At 45.7% G+C, this 26559-nt stretch overlaps 1 protein-coding gene across 1 annotated transcript in view; it reads left to right on the forward strand.

Annotated features, from left to right (window-relative positions):
• CAPN6 (calpain 6) overlaps positions 1–26559 on the forward strand; it is a 415205-nt gene that overhangs the window by 340602 nt on the left and 48044 nt on the right. Inside the window, exon 12 of the mRNA XM_069211381.1 lies at positions 23281–23414. Coding sequence (XP_069067482.1) covers positions 23281–23414 — 134 coding nt within the window. The remainder of the gene's footprint in view (positions 1–23280; positions 23415–26559) is intronic.

A 26559-nucleotide genomic window follows, 5' to 3' on the forward strand; every position in this document is an offset into this window, starting at 1 on the left:
CACCCTTTAACCACTCTCCCTTCCACCAGGTCAGGGATGACAGCCTGGACCTGGTCCTCCCCTCTGGGGCTCTGTACCCTCCCTCCTGGAGCGGTATCCCCAGAGTCCCACATGGCCAGGGTGCTTATAGAAGTCGCCCTGTACCATTCCTCCACCAGTGCAGGGCTGTTAACCTGCAACTGGCCCTCCAACCTGGGGTCTGTACCTTCAGGTTGGACTAGGGCCCGGGGAGAGGCTTCCCTCCCCCTGCCCTCCATTCTGGGGTCCAGCACCCTCCCACTAGGAGTGGCCTCCTCAGAAGACAACATGGTAGGGGCACTGTTATCAGTAGCCCCTCCCTCCAGGTCCGGGGGGACACCCGGAACCTGGCCTTCCAGCCCAGGGTCTGTACCCTCAGACTGGATCACTGCCTGGCAAACCAGGGCTTTCTGGGGGGCACACCTACCCCCCACCAGGTCAGAGTTTAACCTCTGCACCTGACCATCCAACCCAGAGTCACCACCCTGAGGTTGAACAATTGCCTGGCACGCCAGGACTTCCTGGGGGGCACACCTACCCCCCACCGGGTCAGAGTTTAACCTCTGAACCGGGTTCTCCAACCCAGGGTCACCACCCTGAGGTTGAACAATTGCATGGCATGCCAGGACTTTCTGGGAGGCACACCTACCCCCACCAGGTCAGAGTTTAACCTCTGAACCTGGCCATCCAACCCAGAGTCAACACCCTGAGGTTGGACAACTGCCTGGCACACCAGGACCTTCTGGGGGGCACACCTACCCCCCACCGGGTCAGAGTTTAACCTCTGAACCTGGGTATCCAACCCAGAGTCACCACCCTGAGGTTGAACCATTGCCTGGCATACCAGGACTTTCTGGGGGGCACACCTACTCCCCACCAGGTCAGAGTTTAACCGCTGAACCTGGTTAGCCAACCCAGAGTCACCACCCTGAGGTTGAACCGTTGCCTGGCATACCAGGACTTTCTGGGGGGCACACCTACCCCCCACCAGGTCAGAGTTTAACCTCTGAACCTGGTTATCCAACCCAGAGTCACCACCCTGAGGTTGAATCTTTGCCTGGCATGCCAGGACTTCCTGGGGGGCACTCTCACCCCCCACAAGGGACACACCGTCCCCAAGGGCCACACAAGAGTCTGGTTGGCGCAGGTCTCTTGACCTCTGCCCATCCGGCAGAGTCTGGGTCTCCCCCAAACCAGAAACGGTTTCACCTGGGACATTCCTGGGGGGCTCTGCTCTCAGAGCTGACCCCTGACTCTCCAGGTCCTCCACTGGGGTCTGCAACCCCCTCTCAACCCTATGTCTGGACTTCTGCACCCCCTCACTAGGAGTGGTACTGCCAGACACCAGAACTGTTGGGATGCTGGCTACAGTCACCCCCCCAAGTTCTTCTGACACTGCGGGCTTCCCTCAAAAGGTGGCCCTACGGTACAGGCTAGGCTTCCCTCCTGGTGTTCCCTCATGGAACCCTCTAGGACCTGGGACCTACCTGGGACACTACAATCCTCTCCCACCTCACTTGGTTGGGAACCACCTAGACCACTCCCTTCAGGAGCACCCCCAAATGCCTCTTCAGACTCTCTGGTACTCACCCAGAAGTCTGCCTCCATTGTAAGTTCTCTGGGGTCAGAGAACTCACACTCCACCTGGTGTTGGCGTAGCTCTGGAAAATAAGGACCAGACATATGCTCTCCAGCAATTACATCACTCTGCCCTTCACATGTATTAACCACAGTACCCTTCACCCAACCATCCAGTGACTCAACCTTGAAAAAGCACTCTACATCACCCTTCTGAGACTGGTGAGACAGTATCTGACTGTCCCTGACACTCAACCCACACTCTTCTGGGATGTCACTACACTCTATATCCAGGACGTCCACCATGGGGGAACCCTTTTCTCTGTCACTCTCTGGTAGAGCCAGTAAAGTGTCCCTCCCCCAGTAGGAATATGACTCCCTGTGCCAGTTCCCCAATCCTTCTCAGGGACCCTGTGCATAATGGGAACTACCTCATACCCTTGAACCACCTGGGGTGTGTCAACTCCCTTCTTCAAGTTGGGCACCACATCTCTGGGCTTGTGCCCTTCTTCAGCAGTACTGGATGCAAGATTTTTGCTGCCACCATCTGAACTGGACTCAGCCCTTCCGGCCTCCAGTTTCAGCTCTTCACAGCTCAACTCTTGAGCTGCAGTCCTTTCTTCTTCTAGGGCTAAGAGTCTTGCTGCCTCAGCCCTTTCAAGCTGCTCATCTAGCTCTTCCATCCACCGCTCTTGAGCTAGGAGCCATTCATCTCTCACTGGTTCTCTTTCCTCATCTGAGTAGTCTTCCTCCTCATTTGAGCAGTCCCCCTCCTCATCTGAGGGGTACTTAGTCATTTGGTTTTTTTCTGCCTCTCTCACTGTCCATCTTTCTTCCCCCCAGACTATGTAGGCATGTAGCATTTCCATCTTAGTAGATCTCCTTGATACAGGAAGGCCCCATTTTCTGCAAAGCCTCCTTAGGTCAGCCTTAGTGAGGTGGTCAGTAGGCACAAAGAGTGAGTAGGTAAGCAATCTCATTGCTGATAAGGTCTTACCGGCAAAAACCAAAATCCAAAGTCCAAAATATCAATAGTATATCCAGGAGGACATCAGAGAATCAAAAGCAAAAAGATGAAAAATCAAGTTGACCTTCAACTGTGGGTAGGTAGTGAAATACTTAGCTACTGTATGTTACTGCACATACACAAGTCCTATCCTCACCGCTGATCACCAATGTTAGAAATGGGGTTTTTGGTTGGCAGTCAGGTTGCCCTCTGTCCAAGCAAGAACCCTCACTCTAGTCAGGGTAAGTCACACACAATCCAAAATCAGCCTGTGCCCACCCTCTGGTAGCTTGGCACGAGCAGTCAGGCTTAACTTAGAAGGCAATGTGTAAAGCATTTGTGCAATAAATCATACAATACCATAATATAACACCACAAAAATACACCACACAGTGTTTAGAAAAATATATAATATTTATCTGGGTATTTGCAGGTCAAAATGATTAAAGATGCAATATGAATTTGTAAAGCTATCACTGAAAAGTGATATAAAGTGTCTTAAGTCTTTAAAAAGCAAACAAAGTCTCTTTCAAGCACAAAGTACCTGGTTTCTGGTGGAAAATCTCCGCAGAGGGCCGCAGAAGAGGAGATGCGTGGAAAAATGGTGTGTGCGTCGGTTACGCCCCTTCACACACGGACTTGCGTCGTTATTTTTCACTCGGGGAAGACGTGCGTCGTTTTCCGGCACGCGGACCGTCTCCTTCTATGGGTCTGCGGGATTACCAGATGTCCCGGGTCTGTGCGTGGATTCTCCTGCTTGTTTTCCAGCTGCGCGTCGTTCCGCGGGGCTGTGCGTCGAAATTTCACTCTCACGGCAGGCGTCGCGTCGATTTCTCCTTGGAAGTCGGGCGGCGTTGTTCTTGCGAGGCCGTGCGTCAAAGTTTCGGTCGTCCCGAAGGCGTCGCGTCGAACAGCGTCGGTGTGCGGCGTTTTTCTCGCCGCGGAACAAGCAGGGCGTCGAAAATTCCGGCGCACGAAGCGTCCAAGTGACAGAGAGAAGTCTTTTTGGTCCTGAGACTTCAGGGAACAGGAGGCAAGCTCTATCCAAGCCCTTGGAGAGCACTCTTACAGCCAGACAACAGTTCAGCAAGGCAGCAGGCCAACAGCAAGGCAGCAGTCCTTTGTAGAAAAGCAGACAGGTGAGTCCTTTGAGCAGCCAGGCAGTTCTTCTTGGCAGGATGTAGTTTCTGGTTCAGGTTTCTTCTCCAGCAAGTATCTGATGAGGTAGGGCAGAGGCCCTGTTTTATACTAAGTTGTGCCTTTGAAGTGGGGGTGACTTCAAAGAGTGTCTAAGAAATGCACCAAGCCCCCTTTCAGTTCAATCCTGTCTGCCAGAGTCCCAGTAGGGGGTGTGGCAGTCCTTTGTGTGAGGGCAGGCCCTCCACCCTCCCAGCCCAGGAAGACCCATTCAAAATGCAGATGTATGCAAGTGAGGCTGAGTACCCTGTGTTTGGGGTGTGTCTGAGTGAATGCACAAGGGGCTGTCAACTAAACCTAGCCAGACGTGGATTGAAGGGCACAACAAGATTTTAGTGCAAAGAAATGCTCACTTTCTAAAAGTGGCATTTCTAGAATAGTAATATTAAATCCGACTTCACCAGTCAGCAGGACTTTATATTACCATTCTGGCCATACTAAATTTGACCTTCCTGCTCCTTTCAGATCAGCAGCTGCCACTTCAACAGTGTATGAGGGCAGCCCCAATGTTAGCCTATGAAGGGAGCAGGCCTCACAGTAGGGTAAAAACGAATTTAGGAGTTTTACACTACCAGGACATATAACTACACAGGTACATGTCCTGCCTTTTACCTACACAGCACCCTGCTCTAGGGGTTACCTAGGGCACACATTAGGGATGACTTAAATGTAGAAAAAGGGGAGTTCTAGGCTTGGCAAGTACTTTTAAATGCCAAGTCGAAGTGGCAGTGAAACTGCACACACAGGCCTTGCAATGGCAACCAGTGCTGCAGGCCCACTAGTAGCATTTAATCTACATGCCCTAGGCACATGTAGTGCACTCTACTAGGGACTTACAAGTAAAGTAAATAGCCAATCATGGATAAACCAATCAATAGTACAATTTACACAGAGAGCATATGCACTTTAGCACTGGTTAGCAGTGGTAAAAGTGCCCAGAGGTCAAAAGCCAACAACAACAGGTCAGAAAAAAATAGGAGGAAGGAGGCAAAAAGTTTGGGGATGACCCTGTCAAAAAGCCAGGTACAACATATATTTTTAAGAGTAATTGGTCTGTATGACACTCTTTGGTTTGAAGATGCCCTTGGCTTGAGGATATCTGTGATGGTAGCACCACATAAGTCATATAGGAGTTCCCCTTTTTCTCACACCTTCTGATAAGTAGCTAAGAGGTGCGACCGTAACATTAGGGAATACCTTTTAAAGAATTCTAGTGGGATACCATTTAGACCAAGGCCCTCATTATGAACACAATGGTTTACACTGCCGTGTTCATGCTGGTGGTCTCTCCAGTGACCGCCAGCTCGCCCGGAACCCCGCTGGCCATATAATGTACATTCCTCTGGGCCGACGGGCGAAAACATTCGCATCCCAGAAGAATGCCTGGCCGGGACATTGCCGGTGGCTCCACACGGAGGTGCCGTCAATGTGTCTGTGCGGCGGGTGCAGGTGCACTGGTCACGCAGATCGCTGCCCGTAAATCGGGCAGTGACCTGCGCGATGGGGTACTGCACAGGGGCCCGTGCACTGCCCATGCCAAGTGCATGAGCAGTGCAGGGGACCCCAGGGGTGCCCCGGCGCACCCCTTCAGCCAGCCTTTCCCCACCAGGGAAAGACTGGAGGCAAAGGGATCATTATCCGAAGGGCAGCAGCGCTGCCATGTCAGATAATGATGCCGTCCACCGCCAGGCTGCCTGACGGAGGCAGCCTGGCGGTGGGTGAGTATGGCTTCATTATATGGCGGTGTAAGCTGCCATGCCAGCTGGCGGGATTTCGTGCCACCGCTGGCATGGTGGCCCACACCGCCACGTTCATAATGTTCATGTTCACCTGAGGGCCCAGGTGTTTTGTCTGATTTCACCTCTGTAATAGCCCTTTGTATTTCTGTTTCATACGATACGATGGGCGAGCTTAGGTCCTTATCATCTGAGGCTGAGAGTGTAGGCATGGGGATGTCAACAACAATTGGGCACTCCTGCATTATCTGGGGGGGTTAATTTACATAAAGCAATGTGTAATGACTCAAAGGATTGCACAATCTCAGGGGCCTTTTGCCCTGAGGTACTGCAAGTTTAGGACCATCGGTATAATACTCGCCTCAATGTCCTTCGGTGAAAAACGGAAAACAAGTGTTTGATGGCATGTGTGGCTGTAGATACACATGCTTTGCATACGTTCGCCGTCTAGTGTTGGGCTCAGAGTGTTGCAAGTTGTTTTTGTTCGAAGAATATTTTTGAGTCATGAGATCGAGTGACTCCTCCTTTCAATGATACTGTGCATGGGCATTGAGTACTTTGTTAGATTGTTTTCTCTCTGCTGATTCAGACGTGTATTGCTCTCGCTCAGGTATTCCTCAGCTCGGTCTATTCTGAACTCTTCTTTTCCATCTTTCTTTCAGCCACTGTATAGCATTTCCATCGCGTTTTCAATATCAAACACACTCGACCCAAATTTCTACGTCGGTGGTTGGTTAGCAACCCTTGGGGGTGCCAGATCCTGCCTCAATACTACTTTTCTACATGGTGTCAAGAAATGCAGGGATTGGTGGAACGCACTCCATTTCGGTTTTGCCCTCATTGTCATTCGAAATTCCTATACACCTGTCATCACCTGGTGTGCAACCTGTGCTTGTCCCCGAACCACAAAAAAGAAACCTGCGATGCCTGTCGGTCTTTTCGATCCAAAAAGACCCTCCGGGACCAAAGAGCACATCGATTGGACATGTTGTCGAAGACACCGGACAACACTCCTGATATCTTCAGGGAAGAGCATGCGCGGAAGGAGATCGAACACGAAGAGGCTTTCTCCATAGAAGATTCGGAGTTGGATGTTCAATCGGACATCGAAAGTCAGCCTCTTACCTCCGCGCAACTTGTGAGTACATCAACCCTGACCTCACATGCAAAGACTTTAAAGAAGCCTCATAAACAGGTCATTGGTCCACCACTGCCCTTGGGCCATGGTCAGGTCCAAAAATTACATTCAGATGCCCCACCTTTGGTTTCGGCACTGAAAATAGCCAAGACTAAAATGGCTTCAGCATCAACCTCTGTCTCGACACCTTCTCATTTAGCCTCTGGATAGAGTCGAACCTTCGACCGAGTGCTTTGACTCAGAGCAAAAAGCCATCTACATCCACTTCTGAGCTGACAGCTTAAAGTCGACACAAGGCTTCTGCTCCGAAAGCTTCGGAACCGTAAATTCTGCTTTCCAGAGACTCCAGTCTTTCTTCGAAAGTATCCTTACTAGTGGAGCCAATCCTCGAAATAATGGATGCTTGTCAGTGCCAGTTCCATATTCAAAGGGAACAGGACGAATTACTGCTTCTCCTCCTGTTCCAGTTAAGAGGAGACTTACTTTACAAGAGACTTTGGACACTGCTTCTCCACCTAAAAATGTCTCTAAATACAAAAACAAGGCTCCAGTTCAACCTCAACCTTCTCCACCACATTCTCTTGTGCTTCCTCTTACTCCTCGACCACCTCCACAATCTCCTCCACATATTATTGAGCCACAGTTATCTCCACAAGGTTCACCATCACCTCAGGGAGATGATTTGGGGGATATTCCATAAGACATAGACCCATGGGATTCATATGATCCAGATCCCATACTTCCAAATAACCCTGATTTATACCCTGCATGCCCTTCACCTCCTGAAGATGCAACATCATACCAGCAGGTCATAGCATGAGCAGCTGAATGTCATAATGTACAAATTGACCCTGACCCAATTGATGAAGATTTTCTCTTTGATACACTGACTACCACCCATAAAGAAAGTCAGTTTCTGTCCATGCTACCAGGCATGCTCATACATGCCACAGACATTTTTAAAGAGCCTGTTAGATCCAGAATTATTACTCCAAGGGTTGACAAGAAATATAAGGTGGTCTCTACAGACCCTATTTATATTCAGTCACAAATATCCCCTGATTCTATCGTTGTTAGCACGTAAATGTGCTAACAGTCATTCAACAGGAGATGCTTCTCACTCTGACAAAGAGAGAAAAAACTAGATGCGTCAGAAAAACGAGTAGCTGCACAAGCAGCCAATCATTGGCGTATCACCAATTCACAGGCACTTCTAACACCCTACTATAGGGCCCCGTGGGATGAGATAGAATACTTTCTCCAGTATCTCCCGGTGGAACATCTCAAAAGGGGACAAGAAATAGTTTCTGAGGGCCAAACTATTCCAAATAATGCTATTAGGTGGGCCACTGATGCAGCTAATACTGCTGCACATGGTATTAATACCAGCATCATTATCAGAAGACATGCTTGGCTCAGATGTTCAGGTTTTAAGCCTGAAATCCAACAGGCAGTTTTAATATGCCTTTTGACAATGAACATTTGTTTGAACAGGAGGTGGACACCACTATAGAAACGCTCAAAAAATGATTCTGAAACAGCAAAGGCAAGGAGACCTTACTCACTACATCACAAAGGGTTAATTTTTATCACCCACAATTCAGGGGAGCATTTAAACCCTCATCTACTGAGCCTTCCACCTCACAAACTAAGCAAGGTACTCATTTCTGTCATAGAGTTTCCTTAAGAGGTTCATAAACAGATGAGAACAATAAAGCCATAGGAAAGTCATCCACCTCTAGAGGATCTGCCTCTAATGCACACCAGTAACTACTTCCACCTTCCACCGTCTCACACCTCTCCAGTAGGGGGAAGATTAATGCATTTTTATCAACAATGGTACAATATTATCATAGATCAGATCAGTGGGTTCTATGAATTATCCAACATGGTTACTGTCTAGAACTCATCTCCAATCCACCAAATATTCCCCCTTGCACTCACAAACTTTCACACGCCCATTTTGCTCTTTTAAATGAAGAAGTACAATCCCTTCTTCTCAAAGGGGCTATAGAGCCAGTTCCCCTATCACAGCAAGGGTTAGGAGTATATTACCTATACTTCCTTATACCAAAGAAAGATGGGTACTAAGACCGATTCTAGATCTCAGGCCACTCACTCTGTACATTTTCTCAGAGCATTTCCATACCATTACTCTACAAGTTGTCATTCCCCTATTATAGCAAGTCGACTTCATGACAGCTTTAGACCTGTAGGGCGCATACTTTCATATTCCCATTCATCCAGCACACCTCAATTACCTCAGATTTGTCATTGTGGGAAAACATTATCAATTCAAGGTTTTACCATTCTGGGTAACAGCCGTTCCAAGGGTATTCACAAAACGTCTACCGTTAGTTGCAGCATTCCTCAGAAGACAACACATCCATGTCTTCACCTACTTGAACAAGTGGCTTATCAAAGCCAGTACCATCCAACAATGTCATTCACAGTAGACCTTCTCTACACCTTGGGATTCACACTCAACTTTCTCAAATCCCACCTCCAACGTTTACAGACACAGCCCTATCTGAGTTTGCAAAATGAGACAAATAAAATACCCCATGATCCTTGTAGCTCTCACATGGGCATATCAACCTTGATTCACAACACTATTGGTCCGGTCTGTAGTTCCTCATGAGAAACCCCCCAACAGGCCAGACCTTCTCACTCAAAGACAAGGTCAAATCAGACACCCAGACCCCAAAACACTCAATCTTGTGATATGGCTCCTGAAGTCATAGAGTTTGGTTATTTGAATCCCCCCTCAGAATGTATGAAAATTCTTAGAGGGGCACGTAAACCTACAACTAGAGAGTGTTATGCTGCAAAATGGAAACGTTTGGTCTGCTACTCTTGATGTAAACACATCGATCCATTCAAAGCCTCAGTTCAAGACATTGTTTGTTATCTGCTACTTTTACAAAAGGCAAACTTAGCATACTCATCTATTAGACTTCATTTAGTGGCTATAGCTGCTTACCTTCAAAATAGATAACATATCTCTTTTTTCAGAATTCCAGTTACCAAAGCCTTCACGGAAGGCCTCAAAAGAGTCATTCCACCCAGGGTTCCTCTAGCCCCATCATGGAACCTTAATGTTGTACTCACTAGACTCATGGGTCCACCCTTTGAGCCTGTGCATTCCTGTTCTTTGCCATTTCTTTCATGGAAGTTAGCCTTTTTAGTAACCATCACTTCTCTAAAATGTGTAAATGAAATACAGGCTCTAACTTTAGAAGAACCATTCTTCTAGTTACACAAAGATAGGGTAGTTCTGAGGACAAACCTTAAATTCCTTCCAAAACTAGTTTCACCATTTAACAATAATCAATCAATTGAGTAACCTGTCTTTTTCCCACAGCCAGACTCAGTTGCAGAGAGAGCTCTTCACACACTAGATGTCAAAAGGGCTCTTATATATTAAATTGATAGGACTACAAATTTTAGGAAATCTAAACAGCTTTTTGTAGAATTTTCTATGCCTCATAAAGGTAATTCAATTTCACAAAATGGCATAGCCAGATGGATAGTCAAGTGTATTCAGACTTGCTACCTTACAGCCAAAAGGCAGTTACCTATTACTCCCAGAGAACATTCTACCAGGAAAAAGGGTGCTTCTGTGTTTTTTTAGGTAGCATTCCAATAGCAAACATTTGTAAGGCTACTACTTGGTCTACACCACATACATTTACTAAACACTATTGTGTAGATGTTTTAGCACGTCAACAAGCTAATGTTGGGCAAGCAGTGCTCAGGACACTTTTTCAACCTACTACAGGTTAGCCACCTCTTACTTGGAGGAGACCGCATTACAGTCTATGCAAAGCATGTGTATCTACAGCCACACATGCCATAAACGGAAAATGTTACTTACCCAGTAGACATCTGTTCATGGCATGTAGTGCTGTTGATTCACATGCGCCCTCCCTCCTCCCTGGAAGTCTGTGATCATTGTAGTGGCATACCTCATATATATGTTCGATATATGTATGGACAGCTCTTTTCCTTACTCTCTATATATACTCCTTACACCACCCGCCTTCGGGAAAAAACAATTAACAAAGGACTTGATGCCCATGCTCAGTATCACCGAGAGGAGGAGTCACTCGATCTTGTGACTCAAAAATATTCTTTGAACAATAACAACTTGCAACACTCCGAGGCAAACACTACATGGCGGACTTATGCAAAGCATGTGAATCTGCAGCACTACATGCAAGAAACAGATATCTGCTGGGTAAGTAACATTTCCATACCCACTTTGTCACCCCATTCATATATTTTGTGTTGCTAAAGGAGCCAAGAATATTTAGCAGCACTTAGGAGATTGTGGCTTCTTTGGTGGTGAGTATAGACTGCAATATAGCGTCTTCCGATTCCCTAACCCACCGGGCCTCAAGTCAACTAGCTCTCTGGCCCAGTGCTTAATTTGTAAATAAAAAATGTGCCGGTTTCCAAAGCCTTCCTCTTAAACATGCGGCTGCTGCAATTAAATGTGCAAACACAGAATACTGAGGCAGCATAACCCTGAAGCCATGTCGGACCTCTTCAATCCATTTAAAGCCACTCCCTGCCACTTCAGCTCACTGTTACAGCTTTTTGCTTTCTCCATTTGTGACGCTTTTTAATTTTTCTCTTCCTCTGTCTTTCCTATATGTGTCTTTTGCTTGCAGTAAATGCTTAAGACAGAAAAATAAGTGCCGGCCCTCAAAAATAAGTGCCGGTGCTCCGCACCGGAAGCAACAAGCACAAATTAAGCACTGCTCTTGCCCCTCCTGCCCTAGGAGGGGTGGCATAAATGCTGATCAGCGTACAGTTAGCCCCTGCCAACAGAAGACGGACAATATCATACAGACCAAGTGGGCCAAAATGCACTGTAGTGGAAATGAAGCAAAATTAATTTTTAAGTAGTATAGCTACTCCTCGTGACACTCTTGAGAAACAAGCATGAAAAACCCTTGTCTATCCGTAACAACCCAAAACCATGCTCTGGGTCCCCAAAAGGATGTCTCTTGCAACATAAGGACATCAGGTGCATGCTGTTTTGCATAGAGTACTGCTGTTCCCAACTGTAGTGTATCTGGCAAGCCATTCACCTTCCAGGAGATGATACTATGATGCGCAGTGGCTACGTTGAGTGTGTTAATAATAAGTCTGCAAGGGGACTCTTCCTTGAATTTGCTTATGATGCAAAAAGAGTGTGTCGCCATGTTGTTACCAGTCATGTTGATCTCTCTCTGGGGAGGTGCAGGACCTTCCTTTCTTTCATCCCTCAGAGGGATTACATTTTTAAACAACCCTCTGATTTGCTCGTCTGAAAAAAAGAAAGACAGAGCCATGTACCGTGTGGTGTTCTGTCAAATAAATGCCAGTGTTAACAAATATGTGCCAGTGCATAGCACTGGAAAACACCTGAAAAAATTAGGCACTTGGTCAAAGCAAATAAAGGGCTACAAACCATGGGCAAAGTTATCTTGCAAGAGAAGCACCTAACAAATAGGGAAACTCACTTTATTTTGGACCCAAGAGTCAGAGTGAAAAAAGGTTAGAAGAAGAGACACATGGTTTCAACCCAGACAACAGGATGTAGATTGAGTGGAATGGGTGATAAAGTAGAGAGAAATTGGATTATCAGAAAGGCACTTGAAGGAAATCTATAAATTTAATATCGTACTGGAGCCATAGAATATTGTGAATTTCTCTTTTCAGCCAAAAAAGAAACAAATTAGAAAAACAACATTTAAAATTAGAGCATAGCAGGGCTTTACTTCTAATGATAGGGAGTGTTTGGATATAGAACTTTTCTCCATTACAGAGATCTTCCCGAAAACTATCAGTGTAGCTCTATATAGATTTTACCTTTCTGATGAATCTCTGAACAGCTGTGCTTGCAGGAATGACCCTACGGTGAAGAGGAATTGCTCTTTTAGCATGACACTGTTCTCCAGGCTTGTACCACAGATCATCATACCTTTTTAATATACTGTATATAAGAAATCCATAGGAGGCACTACTTTCTCACTGCAGTCTGCCTAGCTCTGGAACTCACTACCTGCGAAGATCCATTGCATCCAGGAGCATTTAAATTTCATAACAGAGATGAACATGGCTTTTTCCAAGATAACAACACCAACCAAGAACCCTTAAAAAAACACCAGTTTAAGTGCAATCTACAAATATGCAACAGCTCGACCAACACACTCGCCTCACATTGGTAAATACTTTGACAATCTTCTAACTCATGAATGGCTGACCTCTCTCTCTAGCCTTGGTGTTATATAATAATGGAAGTTCATTTATAACCTTCCAAGCCCTCAGTAATACTATAAGACTCAACAAATGGGCAATAAATTGTAGGTTAAACAGGCTTCATAATAATCCCCTTATGCTGACTGGCAACTCTCTTAAGATAGACCACTACTGTACCAATCCACAGCAGCAAACCACCCATCATGAAGTGAATTGGCGTTAAATAAACAGAGATCTGCCACATGACTGTTTGTCACTGGAATTCTCTAATTTAGGCCACCACTGCAAGTCCCAACTAACCACCTACAGTGACCGCTTCTTGACGTCTCAAAAAGACACTCATAGAAGGGATGGTTGTAACAAGGTCCACTGTAGGTCCTCCCCATCTCTCTCTCTCCCTCCAACCTTTGCCTGCCCCAAGTCATAAACATAAACAAAAATCTCAGAATGGGCAACCATGTGTGGTAACCAGCTTAGTGGGCTGTGATGATAGGAAGTACCATAAATGGACTTGCAGGGCTGATCAAAGCTATCAGCTCACTGAAAAGCATAAACTACACACCTATCTCTCAAATATGTTCATCCATCACACTACTAAGCACTGCGTCCCCAACACAATAACCAAACCTCAGTGGTCTTCACACAGACACGGAAACATTCCCCACATAGGTTCAAAACAAAGACAACAACCTTTTAGCAACACACCCTAAACCGTGTAGTATGCTATTCATAGAGGCAAGCACTTCAGCACCTCACATTGGAGTAATGAGCACTATATAAATGTTACAGTACAATACAATGATAGGGCTGGGCTAATCTGCCCTCTGAATAGTATAATACAGTGCAGTTTTCAGAACATCCACAATTTATGTACATGAAAAACAATCCCATTTACATATTTTTGATTTCTCTGTATTCTGCTATGTTTTAACTAGTCAGTAGTTCATAAATCCTAACCCTAGTAATTTAAGTGCAAGTTTAACTCACCTGATGACCCACCCTGTTGGTCGGAATGTGTCAGGGGAGAAAAAGGGATTCTCTCATTTTCGTTCCTAATAATGGTCCTACATTTGTCTCCTCTTCCTGTCATTTTAAAGGATATTCATGTTCTTCTTCGAAAAGTAAACTTCTTTGAATCTCATAAAGCTATGAGAAATGAAGGTTGGGGATTAGGGTTAAGAGAGCGCAATAGCCAGTTTAGAGTCTCTGCTCTGTTCCTTCCAAGGGGCAAGGAGGTGATGTTCAAAGGTCTGGCTTGGTTTAGTTGAAGTGTGTATAGAGGATTGTCATTTCCTTTCTTTTTGTTATTAACTCGAAGGCTTGAAGTACTGGCTATACTGGAACAGACATTTTCTTACAGTGATAGTGTTTTTGGAGCCCTTGTTTAGGTCCCTGATCTCACCAGGGTGACCTTGGAAAGAAGAGACTACAATTGTACCACTACTCATGGAGTTAGAGCCAGGGGATCAGACCCTCCAATCCTTGGTAGGTAGCATACTTCTACAGGTATGTGGGCCAGGATTCACCTTTCTGTTCTACAGTGTGGGCCCTGTCATCCATTGGGGAAAATTAGGCATTCAGCAATAGGTACTATCAGATACCAGTCATAGCAGAAGGTACATAGGAGATTTTCTGTTTGTGCCCCCTAAGGACAGATCACCATGAGGTATCATCAAAGATGAGTCAGCTGGTGGGAGATGTGAATGACATTGTATTGATATGGTATTTTACTAAAAGGTTTGAAAATCTGTTAGCCAGTTCATGCTAAACCACTGTTGTCTGAGCATTGTCTAACTGTTGAAAATCCCCTAAATATAAAAAATATTTTCCTATGAAGAGTCATAGTGTAGCACAGGATCCATATCCTAAACACAGACCATCAAGTTGTCTAAACACATAAGGGTTATTTTGGTTTAGGTGTTTTTAAATAATGTTCCTTCAAGTGAACTCTGCAATGGATTATACAGGCATTAAGCATATTTAGAACAGTGGAATGTTGGGAGCTCTATTGGAGACAATGGAGTGCGTTGGGCTTTTACTGGTTGGTAAAAGCCCAGAACGTTCCAAAGTTATTTGTTCACAGCAATAGCTGTGAACAAAGACCTCACGGAGCCCGAGGGGGTTTTAATTCCCTCGGGCTCCATGACGACTTTGTTTTTTTATTAGAACATTCTGCCCTCTAGTAGCAGAATGTTCTAAAAGCCTTATAGCCATTCGTAGCTAGGCTATACCGGCAATTAAAGTCCCGCTCCCTTGTTAAAGCTGGAGCGGGCCTTTAATGGCCAGCATAGCCCGCTACGGTGGGTTCTAAGGCTATATTAGTTTCTTTCAGGTGTCCCACATTTTGAAACTGAAAACATAATTATCCTACTACCTGGCTGGCAGTTTGCAGCACACATGCAAAGACGAAATGCAGAGGAGAAATAATGATATTTCATCTCATTACACCAACCTCAGGCAGGCGCAAATCCATGTCTACATTTCTTAGTAGATATGGGTTTGTGTCAAAATCCATGGGTGGATACATAGGAACACCATTACACCACCCATATAAAGGCTCCCAGGTGCAAATTAACGCAAGGCAGTGTTTACAGAGCAATGCAAATAGCTATCTGTGTTGCTTTCTAAATATGAAAGAGGTTTCATCATCGGCTCAGCATTAAAAAAAGTAATACAAACCAGATGCAAAACCTTTGTAAATCTGGGCACACCTGTGTCAATATCTTAATACCATGTGTGATTTGAGTACTATAAACACATTTCAGGATTTGTTCATTCCTGTACTGCACAAAGTGCCATAATATTGATAATCTTTAGAAGGATGACTCCAATATTAATGTGCAAATTAACACCTGAATCTTTAATTTCAAATGTTATCCAGAATTCAACAAGTCCTTAAATTCCTGAAGAAAGTGCAGTGGGTTCCAATCTCCTGGTAACAGGGTAAAAGAGTTGTGGTTCCCTAGAACAGAAGGCTCTGAAACATACTTATAGTTTATGACCCTGATTCACAAAGGTAAACTTACACTTTTATGTAAGTGTACTATTTTTGTTCACAATCTACAAGCTTACTTTTACTAATAGTATTTTTATGGCTATGGAGACTTCACAGTTGTGGCATAGGACTCCACAAATTAGAAAATAGGACAATTCTATCTTTTTTATGTGCAGTGTTTCCACCATGAATCATGAGTTTAATTTGACTAATAGTAAGTTTACAACTGTGAAGTCTCTACACTTGTGGCAGACACTTTGCACATAAAAAGATAGACAAGCTCTATCATTTTACATGCAGAGTTCTCTGCCATGACTGTGGAGTCTCCGTAGTCATAAAATTACTGTTAGTAAGATTAAACTTGTAGCTTGTGAATACCAAAAAATAGTAAATGTATACAAAAGTGTAACTTTACACTTATGAGTCAGGCTTAAGGGGTCTAAGGTGGCTGCCACCACTGCAAGTCCTGTGGTGCTTCGGGACATGTAGTTTGTCTTGACTCCACTTGCATGTTTCCTGTGGTGGACTGTATGGCAAAACATCAACTACAGAAACATTGTGCTACCAAAATGTTGTGTTGAAGAGGACAAAAAAGTCAAGTGCTTTAATTAATCTATGCCACTGGTAATTATTCAGGGCTGCATCTCAGTCCATTGTGTTTCTTGCCCACAAACCTACCACAGATTAGACCCAGTCATATGCGAATCAGCCTTGGTTTTGCTCGAATACGAATAATCCAGCCTGAACTGCCAGGGTAGGTCCTCTCTGAACCGAAAAAACAAAAACCCAATACCATTTTCAGCCTAAATGGGCCTCTTCTATTAGGTGCACCTTGGTTCCAGTGGCAGAGTGACCACAAAAAAGTTATAGGTGGAATACAGGAACTTGCAAGTGCGACATCTATGGCTAAGAAGGCAACACACTACAAACCAGTCATTCTCCAGATGTACTCCTAAAACCTGCATGGTTCCCTTAAATGTTCTGAAAAAAAAATTCAATTCGGGAAACCTCTCAAAAATGAAGAATGAATGGTCGTTTACCGCTGGGTTAGGAGGTATTATGAATTACCCCTATTAATCTTGAACAGGCTAATCAATGATCAGAGCTCAACCTTCTCTTAACATTCTTACTGTATACGTATATTTTTTTATTTGAACATTTATAAAGCACACAGCAATCAATTCTGGTATCCTGGCTCTAGAGAGCCCCACCAAATAAGGAAGGAGAGGGGAGGAAGAGTGAACATAAAACAGAATAGAAAGAAAGAGTAAAAGGGCTGCGGCCTATAGGAATCACAGACCAGCATTAACCGTAGGGACAGCCAAGTTTTCAATGCTTTTCTAAAATGCATAAGATCAGTCACAGATCTGATGGAGACAGGGAACCAGGGAGCTGGTTCCACATTTGAGTGGTTGAGACCAAAATGGCCTGGCTACCGTATCTAGATTTCCTTACTTTTGGAATACAGACAAGGTTGGTGGTGGCCGACCAAAGGCACCTCCCAGGGGAATATTGTTGAAATGTATTTCGTAGTGGCACAGGGCCACTGCCCTGGAGAGCTTTAAACACAATTCAGAGAGATTTAAAAATATGTGCTGCCGCAGTGGCAGCCAGTGGAGGTCTTTCAGTGCCAGTGAGGCAGACAGTCTCCTGTGTCTGTTGAGACCCAGCTTGGCAGCCACAATCTCAACTCTGTAAAGTCTATTTAGGAGGTAATCTGGTGTGCCCAGTAAAAGGGCATTGCAGTAGTCCAACCGACTCAAAATAACATTGCAGATAATTAGTGTTTGTTCAGAAGAAGGCATCAGAGGCAAGATTTTCTGGAGACTGTGCAGTAAAGCAAAACAGGTAACTGTGAGTCTATTCACCTGGGCTTCCATTGACAGTCTGTTGTCAAACACCACCCCAAGATTAAACACACAGAATCTAAGGGAATTAGCCATGTGTAACCAGGCCGCAGGCTGAGCTGGATGGAGTTCAGCTGTTTACTGACAGAGGAGTAAAGAAGTTTTATTTTATCCTGGTTTAACATAAGGGAATTGCTGTTGAGCCAGCTGGCAACATCATTCATGCAGTTGTGGAAATCTATAGACAACACCGCCTGGTCCTTTGCAAGATAAAATAAGCTGGGTGTTGTCAGCATAATTCACCACATTGATCTCGTGAGACTTGATGAGCATCACTAAAGGTCTAAGATAGATGTTAAATAGGACCGGAATCAGCGCAAAGCCTTGAGGCACTCCATGGTCCAAGTTCTCAAAAGTGGAGCTAAAACGTGGAAGAGCCACTGCCTAGGAGCGTTTGGAACTTACATCCATGTATGTTGGTGGAGATCAATACTCTGCCAAGTAGTGTCCCAAGCTCCATCTGCCACCTTGATTAGTATGGTTATTTCATTGTTTTTGTTGTAATATGACATGTATTACATAAGCCTAATCGATAAGTTTTAATTGTGCCTTCCAAGATTAAATTTAGCATTGCTTTTCATGAAATAGGTTAAAAAACACTACATCAGAACCAATATACACTTGTTTAAATCAGTATGCTAGCTGTAGTAAAATAAAATGTGTGTTTATATTTATCTAGCTGAGAAAATGTGCTCTTATGGGATCATAATTTAATTTTATTCCCAGCATATGTTATTAGACAAGGAGAAAGGCTTAGTATCCTAGCATGGACTGATGCTTAAAAGTGTGCCCATGGTCCTCTTATACATTACCATGGAACTATGTTATGTAATCATTGAGAAAGCTATTGTGCATTATCATTTTTTATCACCTAGAACGTGTCGAGCTTGTGCCCACCACCTACATATTTGCACTAAAGTGGGCCCTATTAAACAAAAAAAAGTGTTTTGCTTTTTGCTCTTTACATGTCTGGAAACCTATGCCTGGTGAAAATTTCAAGGGCTTCTATTCCTACATAGTGTAAAAGTTCACGCCGGGGGAACGGAACCTCCTGTGCAAATACACATTTTTTGTTTTCCCTCTATGAATTCTGACACGTGTAGAAAGTTAGTGTTGATCAATCAATCATTCAGTGATTTCAAAATCATGGCTAATCACCCATAGGGTCTCAAGGCACTGTTTGCGTGTGTGCTGCTCAATCAAAGAGCCAGGTCTTGAGGGCCTTCCTGAACTGCTTCAGTGATGTGGTCTGCCTGAGTTTGAGAGGTAGCATGTTCCATGTCCTTCCTGCGAGGTAGGAGAGGATCTTCCTCCTGCTGTGCTTTTCTGGATCTTAGGAATGGCTGCTAGGGTGAGCTGGGAAGAACAGAGATGTCTGTTGGGTAAGTAGAAGGCGAGGCGGTGGTTGAGGTATGCCGGTCCTTTGATGTGTAGTGCCTTGTAGGTGTGGATCAGAAGTTTGTATGTGATGCACTTGTTGACTGGGAGCTAGTGTAGGTCTCCGAGGTGGGAGGAGATGTGGCTGTGTTGGGGAATGTCCATGATGAGTCTGGCTGCTTCACTGTGGATTCTTTGTAGCCTTGATTGAGTTTCTTAGTGATGCAGGTATAAAGTGCATTGCCGTACTCCAGTTTGCTAGTGACAAGTGCGTGGGTTACTGTCTTCCTCATGTTGGAGGGGATCCACTTGAAAAAAAGGAGTTGGAGGGTGTGGAAGCATGACTATGAGATGGCGTTGACTTGGCGGGTCCCGGATAGAGAGGAGTCCAGTATGATGCCCAGATTACGTGCGTGGTCTGTGGGCGTGGAGGCATTTCCCAGTGCGGTGGGTCACCAGGAGCCGTTCCAGGTGGAAGGGGTGGTGCCAATTATGAAGATCTCCATCTTGTCCAAGTTGAGTTTGAGGCAGCTGGCTTCCATCCAGGCGGCGACTGCTCTCATTCCATTGTGGAAATTTCTCTTTGCATTTGCATGATCATTGGACAGGGAGAGGATCAATTGGTTATCGTTGGCGTAGGAGCCCATTTTGTTTGATGATCTTGGCTAGCGCGGCCATGTGATGTTGGAAAGCGTTGGACTGAGTGACGATCCTTTGGGCACTCCGCAGCATGCGTCTTTGGGTTCTGACGTGAACGGATGTAGTATGACACTATGGCCCTCATTTTGTCTTTGCCAGTAAAAACCACCTACCGCTGCGGTGACGACCGCCAAAATACCGTCACCGCGGCTACCATCTATCCACCACATTATGATCACTGCGGGACTCCTGCCACAAGAAGGGCAGAAATCCGTCAGTGATCATACTAGCGGACGGTGGTAAGCTGGCGCTCCTACCACCAGCACAGCCACACCAGTTAAATGCCGAAGCCGTATTATGACCTGTGATACGGTCTGGCGGTGTTCTGCTGGCAGGCGCTGCTGCCAGTAGCAGCGTCCCCTCCCGTTCCCTGTCAGAAGACCACCTAGAATAAGGTAAGTCGGGCTTCCGACAGGGGAGGGGTGTGGAGGGTGTGTGTGTGTGTGTGTGTGTGTCTGGTTGTGTGCATGAATAGGTGAGTGTGTGTGTGAATGCATCTGTGTGTGTTGTGTTGTTTGCATGGTTGTATGCATGTGACTGATTGTGTAAGAATGTGTGCGGACATGTCTGGAAGTATGCATGTATGAATGTGTGTATGTCAGTGTGAGTGACTGGGTGCATGCGTGGTGCGTGTCTGCACGTGTGTGTGTGTAAGGGGTGGGGTGTTGAGTGAGAGGATCGGAGGGGGTGGGAGGAGTGAAAGGATCGGAGGGGTGGGGGAAGTTTGGATGGAGTGGGGTGGGGGTGTCAGGAGTGTGTTGGGGTGTGGGGGAGCCGCCTACCAGTGACAGGGAAGGAATTCCCTGTCACCGGTAGGGCCTACAGCCATGGTTTCTGTGGCACTGTTAATGCCACGAAAACCATGGTGGTGGGCAGGCTCAAAATGACCCCGCCAGTACTATGCCGGCCGCCAGGCCATGGTGGTATGAGTGGAGAAGTGGCGTGTTGGCTGCAGCCAACCCTCCATTCTCATAATGTGGCAGTATGTACCGCCAGCCTGTTGGCTGTACTACTGTCACATTATCACTCACCGGCGGGGTCATGTTGACCCCGATGTGTTCTTCCTGTGAGGAAGGACCTGATCCATTCCAGTGCTTTATCCCGGATGCCTGCTTTGTGTAGTCTGGTGCAGAGGGTGGAATGGGAGACGGTGTCAAACCCAACAGAGAGGTCAGGGAGGGTGAGTGCGGCCATGCCTCCGTGGTCTAGTATGGTGCGTATGTCATCGGTGGCTACTAGGAGTGCTGTGTCGGTGCTGTGGTTGCTTCTGAATCCGGATTGGGATGGGTCTAGGATTTTGTGTGTCTCGAGAAATTGGGTGAGTTGCTGGTTGGCAGCCTCTTCCGTTACTTTGGCTGGGAAATAGAGCAGAGAAATGGGTCTGTAGTTTTTCAGCATCCTTGGGTCGGTGGTGGGTTTCTTGAGCAGTGGGTTGATATCAGTATGCTTCAAGTCTGATGGAAAGGTGGCAGTCTCGAAGGATCAGTTGATAGTTCGGCAGAGCTCGGATGATATGGTGACGCTGGCTGGTAAGGGCATGCATCCGAGGATGCTCCAGAGTGAATGGACTTTATAAGTCTTTGGCTGTCCTCTTTGGTGAGGGGGTCCAGGAGTTAGGATCTGTTGTGGTGCTGGGTCCATGGTGTTTGTGGGCGGTGCGGGAGGGTATTGTTTCCTGAAGCCTTCGTAAATGTCCTGGATTTTTCTGTGAAAAAATGTGGCAAAGTTGTCGCAGACGTATTGGGAAGGAGGGATGGATGAGGTGTCTGTTCTGGGATTCGTGAACTCTTTGACGATGGCGAAGAGCTCTGGTGCTGAGGCATTCTTGAATGGCGGCTTTTTTGGTGGCTCTGATGTTATGGTGGTGTGCGGTGACTGTGTTCTTGTAGGCTGTGCTGTATTCGGTTGATTTGCTGTTCCTCCATTTCCGTTCCAGTCATCCACAGGAGTGTTTGGATTCTTGTAGGTCTGCGGTAAGCCATTTTGGTGTTTTGCGTTTCCTGGTGGGGGCTATGTTGTTAGCATATTCCAATAACCAGCGGTGTAGATTGTGTGCGGCTTCGTTAGCGCCCACTGCATCTGGTGGGGGGGAGTGGTTGAGAGCGTTGGTGAGTTGTGCTTTTATAACTTTGCCCCTGTGTCTGCCGAGGGGGCGAGGGGCATAGTGGCGTGCAGTGTTCTTTGTGAAGGTAAAGTGGACGTACTTGTGGTCGGTCCAATGGTATTCGGGGGTGAGAGAGATGGTGATGTAGTTCCCTGGAAAAAATGGAATAAACTACAGAAAATAAAACAGAAGTAAAAGCTAGAATAAAGAGAGACAGAAGATACTTACATGCAGATGGCCAGCAGCTCACCAGGGATGAGCTTGCAGTTGTAGGCTGTCCTAGAACTGAGAGTCAGGCAGGCTTTCAGTTCACTCGAGGGAGCAGCAACAGGTGGAGCTGCACAGAGGAGGGCAACAGACGCTGACCAGGAGGTCAGAGGAGTCAATTATAAACGCATGTTAACGACTGAATTTATCTTTGTGAATAGACTCCTAGGACTCTGGTAGAATAGCACTGTAGGCATAGACTAGATTATGGTCCTGATTTAGATATTGGCGGATGGGTTACTCTGTCACTACGGTGACAAATATCCTGCCCGCCGAAAACTAAATTCCATTATTTCCTATGGGATTTAGATTTTGCTGGACTGGATATCCATCACCGTTGTGACAGAGTAACCCGTCTGCTAATATCTAAATCAGGCCCTATGTGTGAACGTCCTTTGCAGATTATTTGCTGTGTGAAGTATGCAGCTCCTCGCTACCACAGTACTACTCAGTTTACTCATTACCTTTGAGAGCCTGTTAAAATGTACAATAAACTCGCCATTCTCCTGGATCAGGGACTTCTTACCAGATGCACAGGAGATATCAGTTTTTTGGTTTTACTATGATACCATCAAGTGCTCGACCTGGCCTGATCCGTGCTTTACTACAATCACTGAAAAGTGAATCCATATATGTAGAAGTATGTGTAAAAGATTATGGGGGTTATTACAACTTTGGAGGAGGTGTTAATCTGTCCCAAAAGTGACGGTAAAGTGACGGATATACCACCAGCCGTATTACGAGTTCCATAGGATATAATGGACTCGTAATACGGCTGGTGGTATATCCGTCACTTTACCGTCACTTTTGGGACAGATTAACACCTCCTCCAAAGTTGTAATAACCCCCTATATCTCCGTACTTTTTTCTAAGCTCTGGTAAATGTTTCTGACACCGCAGTTGCTTCATTAAATTCTAGATAATGGTTTCTTGAAACATTATATATATTTTTTTTAAATCTACATTTGATTTAATGAATTAATGAATTGTTGGTTTTCTCTCGAAGTGAACCCTTACCTGGTAATCAAGTGCGAAAAAGAAAAGGTTTGCTCTGAAGTCCAGAAATACACTGTGAATGCGGTTTTTGAAACAAGAGCTGTGTTCTACAGGAGGGACCTTGATGAGCCAATCATTGTTCAGGTAAGAAAACACTTTCCTAGGGCACGGTGCCTGCTCCCCCTGACAAGAGGGTCGGTCACCAAGGATATTAGCGCATGTCTTATTTGTTTGAACCTGTGTTAATTACATCAACAGCCAACATTTGTAATACAGAGCATTGTTGTATATATTGTGGGACCTGTTCATGCCATCGAACTTATGTATTCCCTTTAAACGGAGAACAGTGTTTTTATTTTTTATTTTATGGTTGATACATGTACACCTTGAGCTCTGCCGAAATGAGAAATCGTCGCACCTAAAACACAATTGCAAACTGTTCCCCCGCCTTGTCCTTGGAATGTTTCCGGACCTGTGCATCATTCCCTCCACGTGCTCGACAATCATGGAAGCCCCACACATTTAAATTAGCACAGATGGGTTCTGCTGTTGAAGAAGCCGCTCAAAGTGCATCAATCTTTAGAAGGGAAACAGCTATGCCCTGCGCCTTGGCTTTTATCTGTACCCCTGTGCTGGGATTGCCAACTGGCTCCCATCCCCCCTGCAGTCCCCAATAACGGGAATCCTGCCCTTTCAAGATGTCTGCTGTGACCTGCAAGTAAGTCCTGTGGAGATATGACAAGAGTTTGTCCTGTTTCACTGTGAGACGGTGATCAGGTGAGCTTGTTTCCTTGCTGTAATCTGAGCTTGCATTGTCCGATTGAATAGTCGTGGTGCACACACCTCCTCCGTGAGTTTGAAGCAGGTAGCACAGATCACCCTGTACCCGGGGAGGTGTTGTATTCTAGAGGCACCAGCGAGGGCCCTGTGATACGGTAGATGCTCCTTTGGCAAGAACTAACTCACTTTCTCCCGATTTTAAGATTATTGCCCAGCATGTTTGTGGTCAAAAGCCTTTGCTTATCTTCTTGAGTCAGTTTAAACCAGGGAAAAGAGCAGAGCTGCATACCATAAGCACAAGGTGATAACACCAAGACCTTTCCTCCCGGGCTGGAAGGGGCGCTAAAAAAATCAAAAAACTAAAATCCTAATTATTTAATATCAAAACAAACCATCGGCACTCAAGCATCAGGCAGCCTTGCATGTTCCACTGTTGAAGACTTGAGTTGTGGCAGGTCCTCTTCTTTGTGGCTGTGCCACAGCAGCAGTTCCCCATACACTCAACTGATGCACTGAGTTCAATGCTGAAGTACAGCCCTTCTTGCTAATGATCTACATTAGTGGCTGAGTGACAACTCTATCACGGATGCTGCTAGTCACTTCCACTTTTCCACATGTTTCAGTGTTTAGTGTGTGGTACATAGTTGTTTAAAACATCTGTCTCTATAACTTGAGAACTGCATGGGCATTCATTTAGTCTGCAGCAGCTTGTAACCCCACACCACTTCCTGGAGTAAGGCTTTGACTGCTTGGCCTCACTACCATGAGAGAGCTGAGTGCTAAAAGGTACACATTGAAATGCAATAGTGTTGAGTCCATTATTTGTTGCAGTTGGTCCCCAGCCATGGCTAACTACCACGGGACCTCATGAAAAGGCTCTCATAGTTTGATCTAGAATGTAAATAATATTATGAGTTCAATTAGTCAATGGGAAGTTCTTTCCACATTCGGCGGCAACATAGTTTAGATATCTTTTGTTATCCTTCCTTCTACGGCACACAGAAACTGCCATGTGTGGGGCCCTGTGGCATTCTTAATGCTTTCCTTGTGGAAGCCGAAGGATCAAAGGCTAACACATGAGATGTCTTCCAAAAGACAATTAACTTGAGGCAGCAGGGTCGTTTTTAGTTATTAGCTCTCCCTGTTATATCCAATTGTTTTTTTTCTGAAATATTTATCAGGGATGTAGCATTGGGGAGGGGTGTTTTAGGTGTTGCACCTCCCCCAATAAATATACTTTTTGATAAATAGTTGAGTACAGGTGCTTTCAGTCTGGTATTGGGGAAGAGGAGAGCATTACTGACCATTGACACCAGGCTTGTGCGAAAAAGGGCACTTTATTGAAACAGGTGCACATCACATTAACAGTCCTGCCTTATAAAACTACCAGTCTCACTATACAAACAGTTCACCTATGTTACTTAACCCCCTCCCCTAACATACTCTCACCCTTCTCCAACTTAACTCTTGAAATACTGTATTTCCCTCATGCTGCTTTGCCTGGTTGCTAGCTTTAAACTCCCTTCCAGTTTAGTGTAACTCAGAACCTCTAACTACCAATAATTTCCTAACAGACCCTTAAACTACCTGGCTCGTACAGAGTGGAACTTGTCAACCTGCTCCTTAACAACTTGGACCGCCACTGTCAACAACCATAAACTTCTGTGAACAATGCCAACTTGACATCCAACCGCTTCTGCTTCAAAGCTACACCCTAAGCATACAACGTTGCCTACACACCTGTTGCCAACCTATCCAGCCCTACATATTGGTTTTGAAAACTGGAGAACTAGGAAAGACGGCTCCCCCCGGGCCATTTCTTGGGAGGGAGCGTGGGGAAAAGCCATAACCCACTAGTACCAGCCACCGTGCCACCTAGACAAAATGGTGGCTGGCAGGGCTAAAATGTCTGGCTATATACCTAGAGGGCTACCTTGCATCCATAAAAGCCCAAAGAGACCAATGTAATCGCAGACTGCACAACTTCCCCAATCCTCCCAGGTGGGGGTTAGGGGGTGACACAGACAGAAACGCACATGCACTCTCTCCCATTCTGTTTTGAAAGTCCTCAAAAATATTGGCTACTTTACAAAATATTGGCCCTTATTACGACCTCGGCGGTGAAGCAGCGGGAGCCAACATACTGCCAGTGCTGGCGGTATGGCTGGCCCCCTATTTTGACTTTTCTACTGGGCCAGCGGAAAAGTCACATCAACATTGAAGCCAGCTCATAATAGAGCCAGCGGCAATGTTGATGTGCAGCGGGTGCAGCAGCACCCGTCGTGCACTTCACTGCCCGAAATTTGGGCAGTGAAATGCGTGAAAAGGCATGGCCAGTGCAGGGGCCCCCAGGGGCACCCCAAGTCCCCCTTACCTCCAGCCTTTTGGACAGGCTGGCAGTTGGGGATTATGACCGCCCGGCAGAAGTCTAGCAGAATAGTGGAGTGGCCGGCGTTATGGCCATGGCTAATGCGCCACAGTCATAATACACTGGCGGAACACCGCCACC

Source organism: Pleurodeles waltl, chromosome 2_1, assembly GCF_031143425.1.
Source record: "Pleurodeles waltl isolate 20211129_DDA chromosome 2_1, aPleWal1.hap1.20221129, whole genome shotgun sequence".
Classification (NCBI taxonomy): domain Eukaryota; kingdom Metazoa; phylum Chordata; class Amphibia; order Caudata; family Salamandridae; genus Pleurodeles; species Pleurodeles waltl.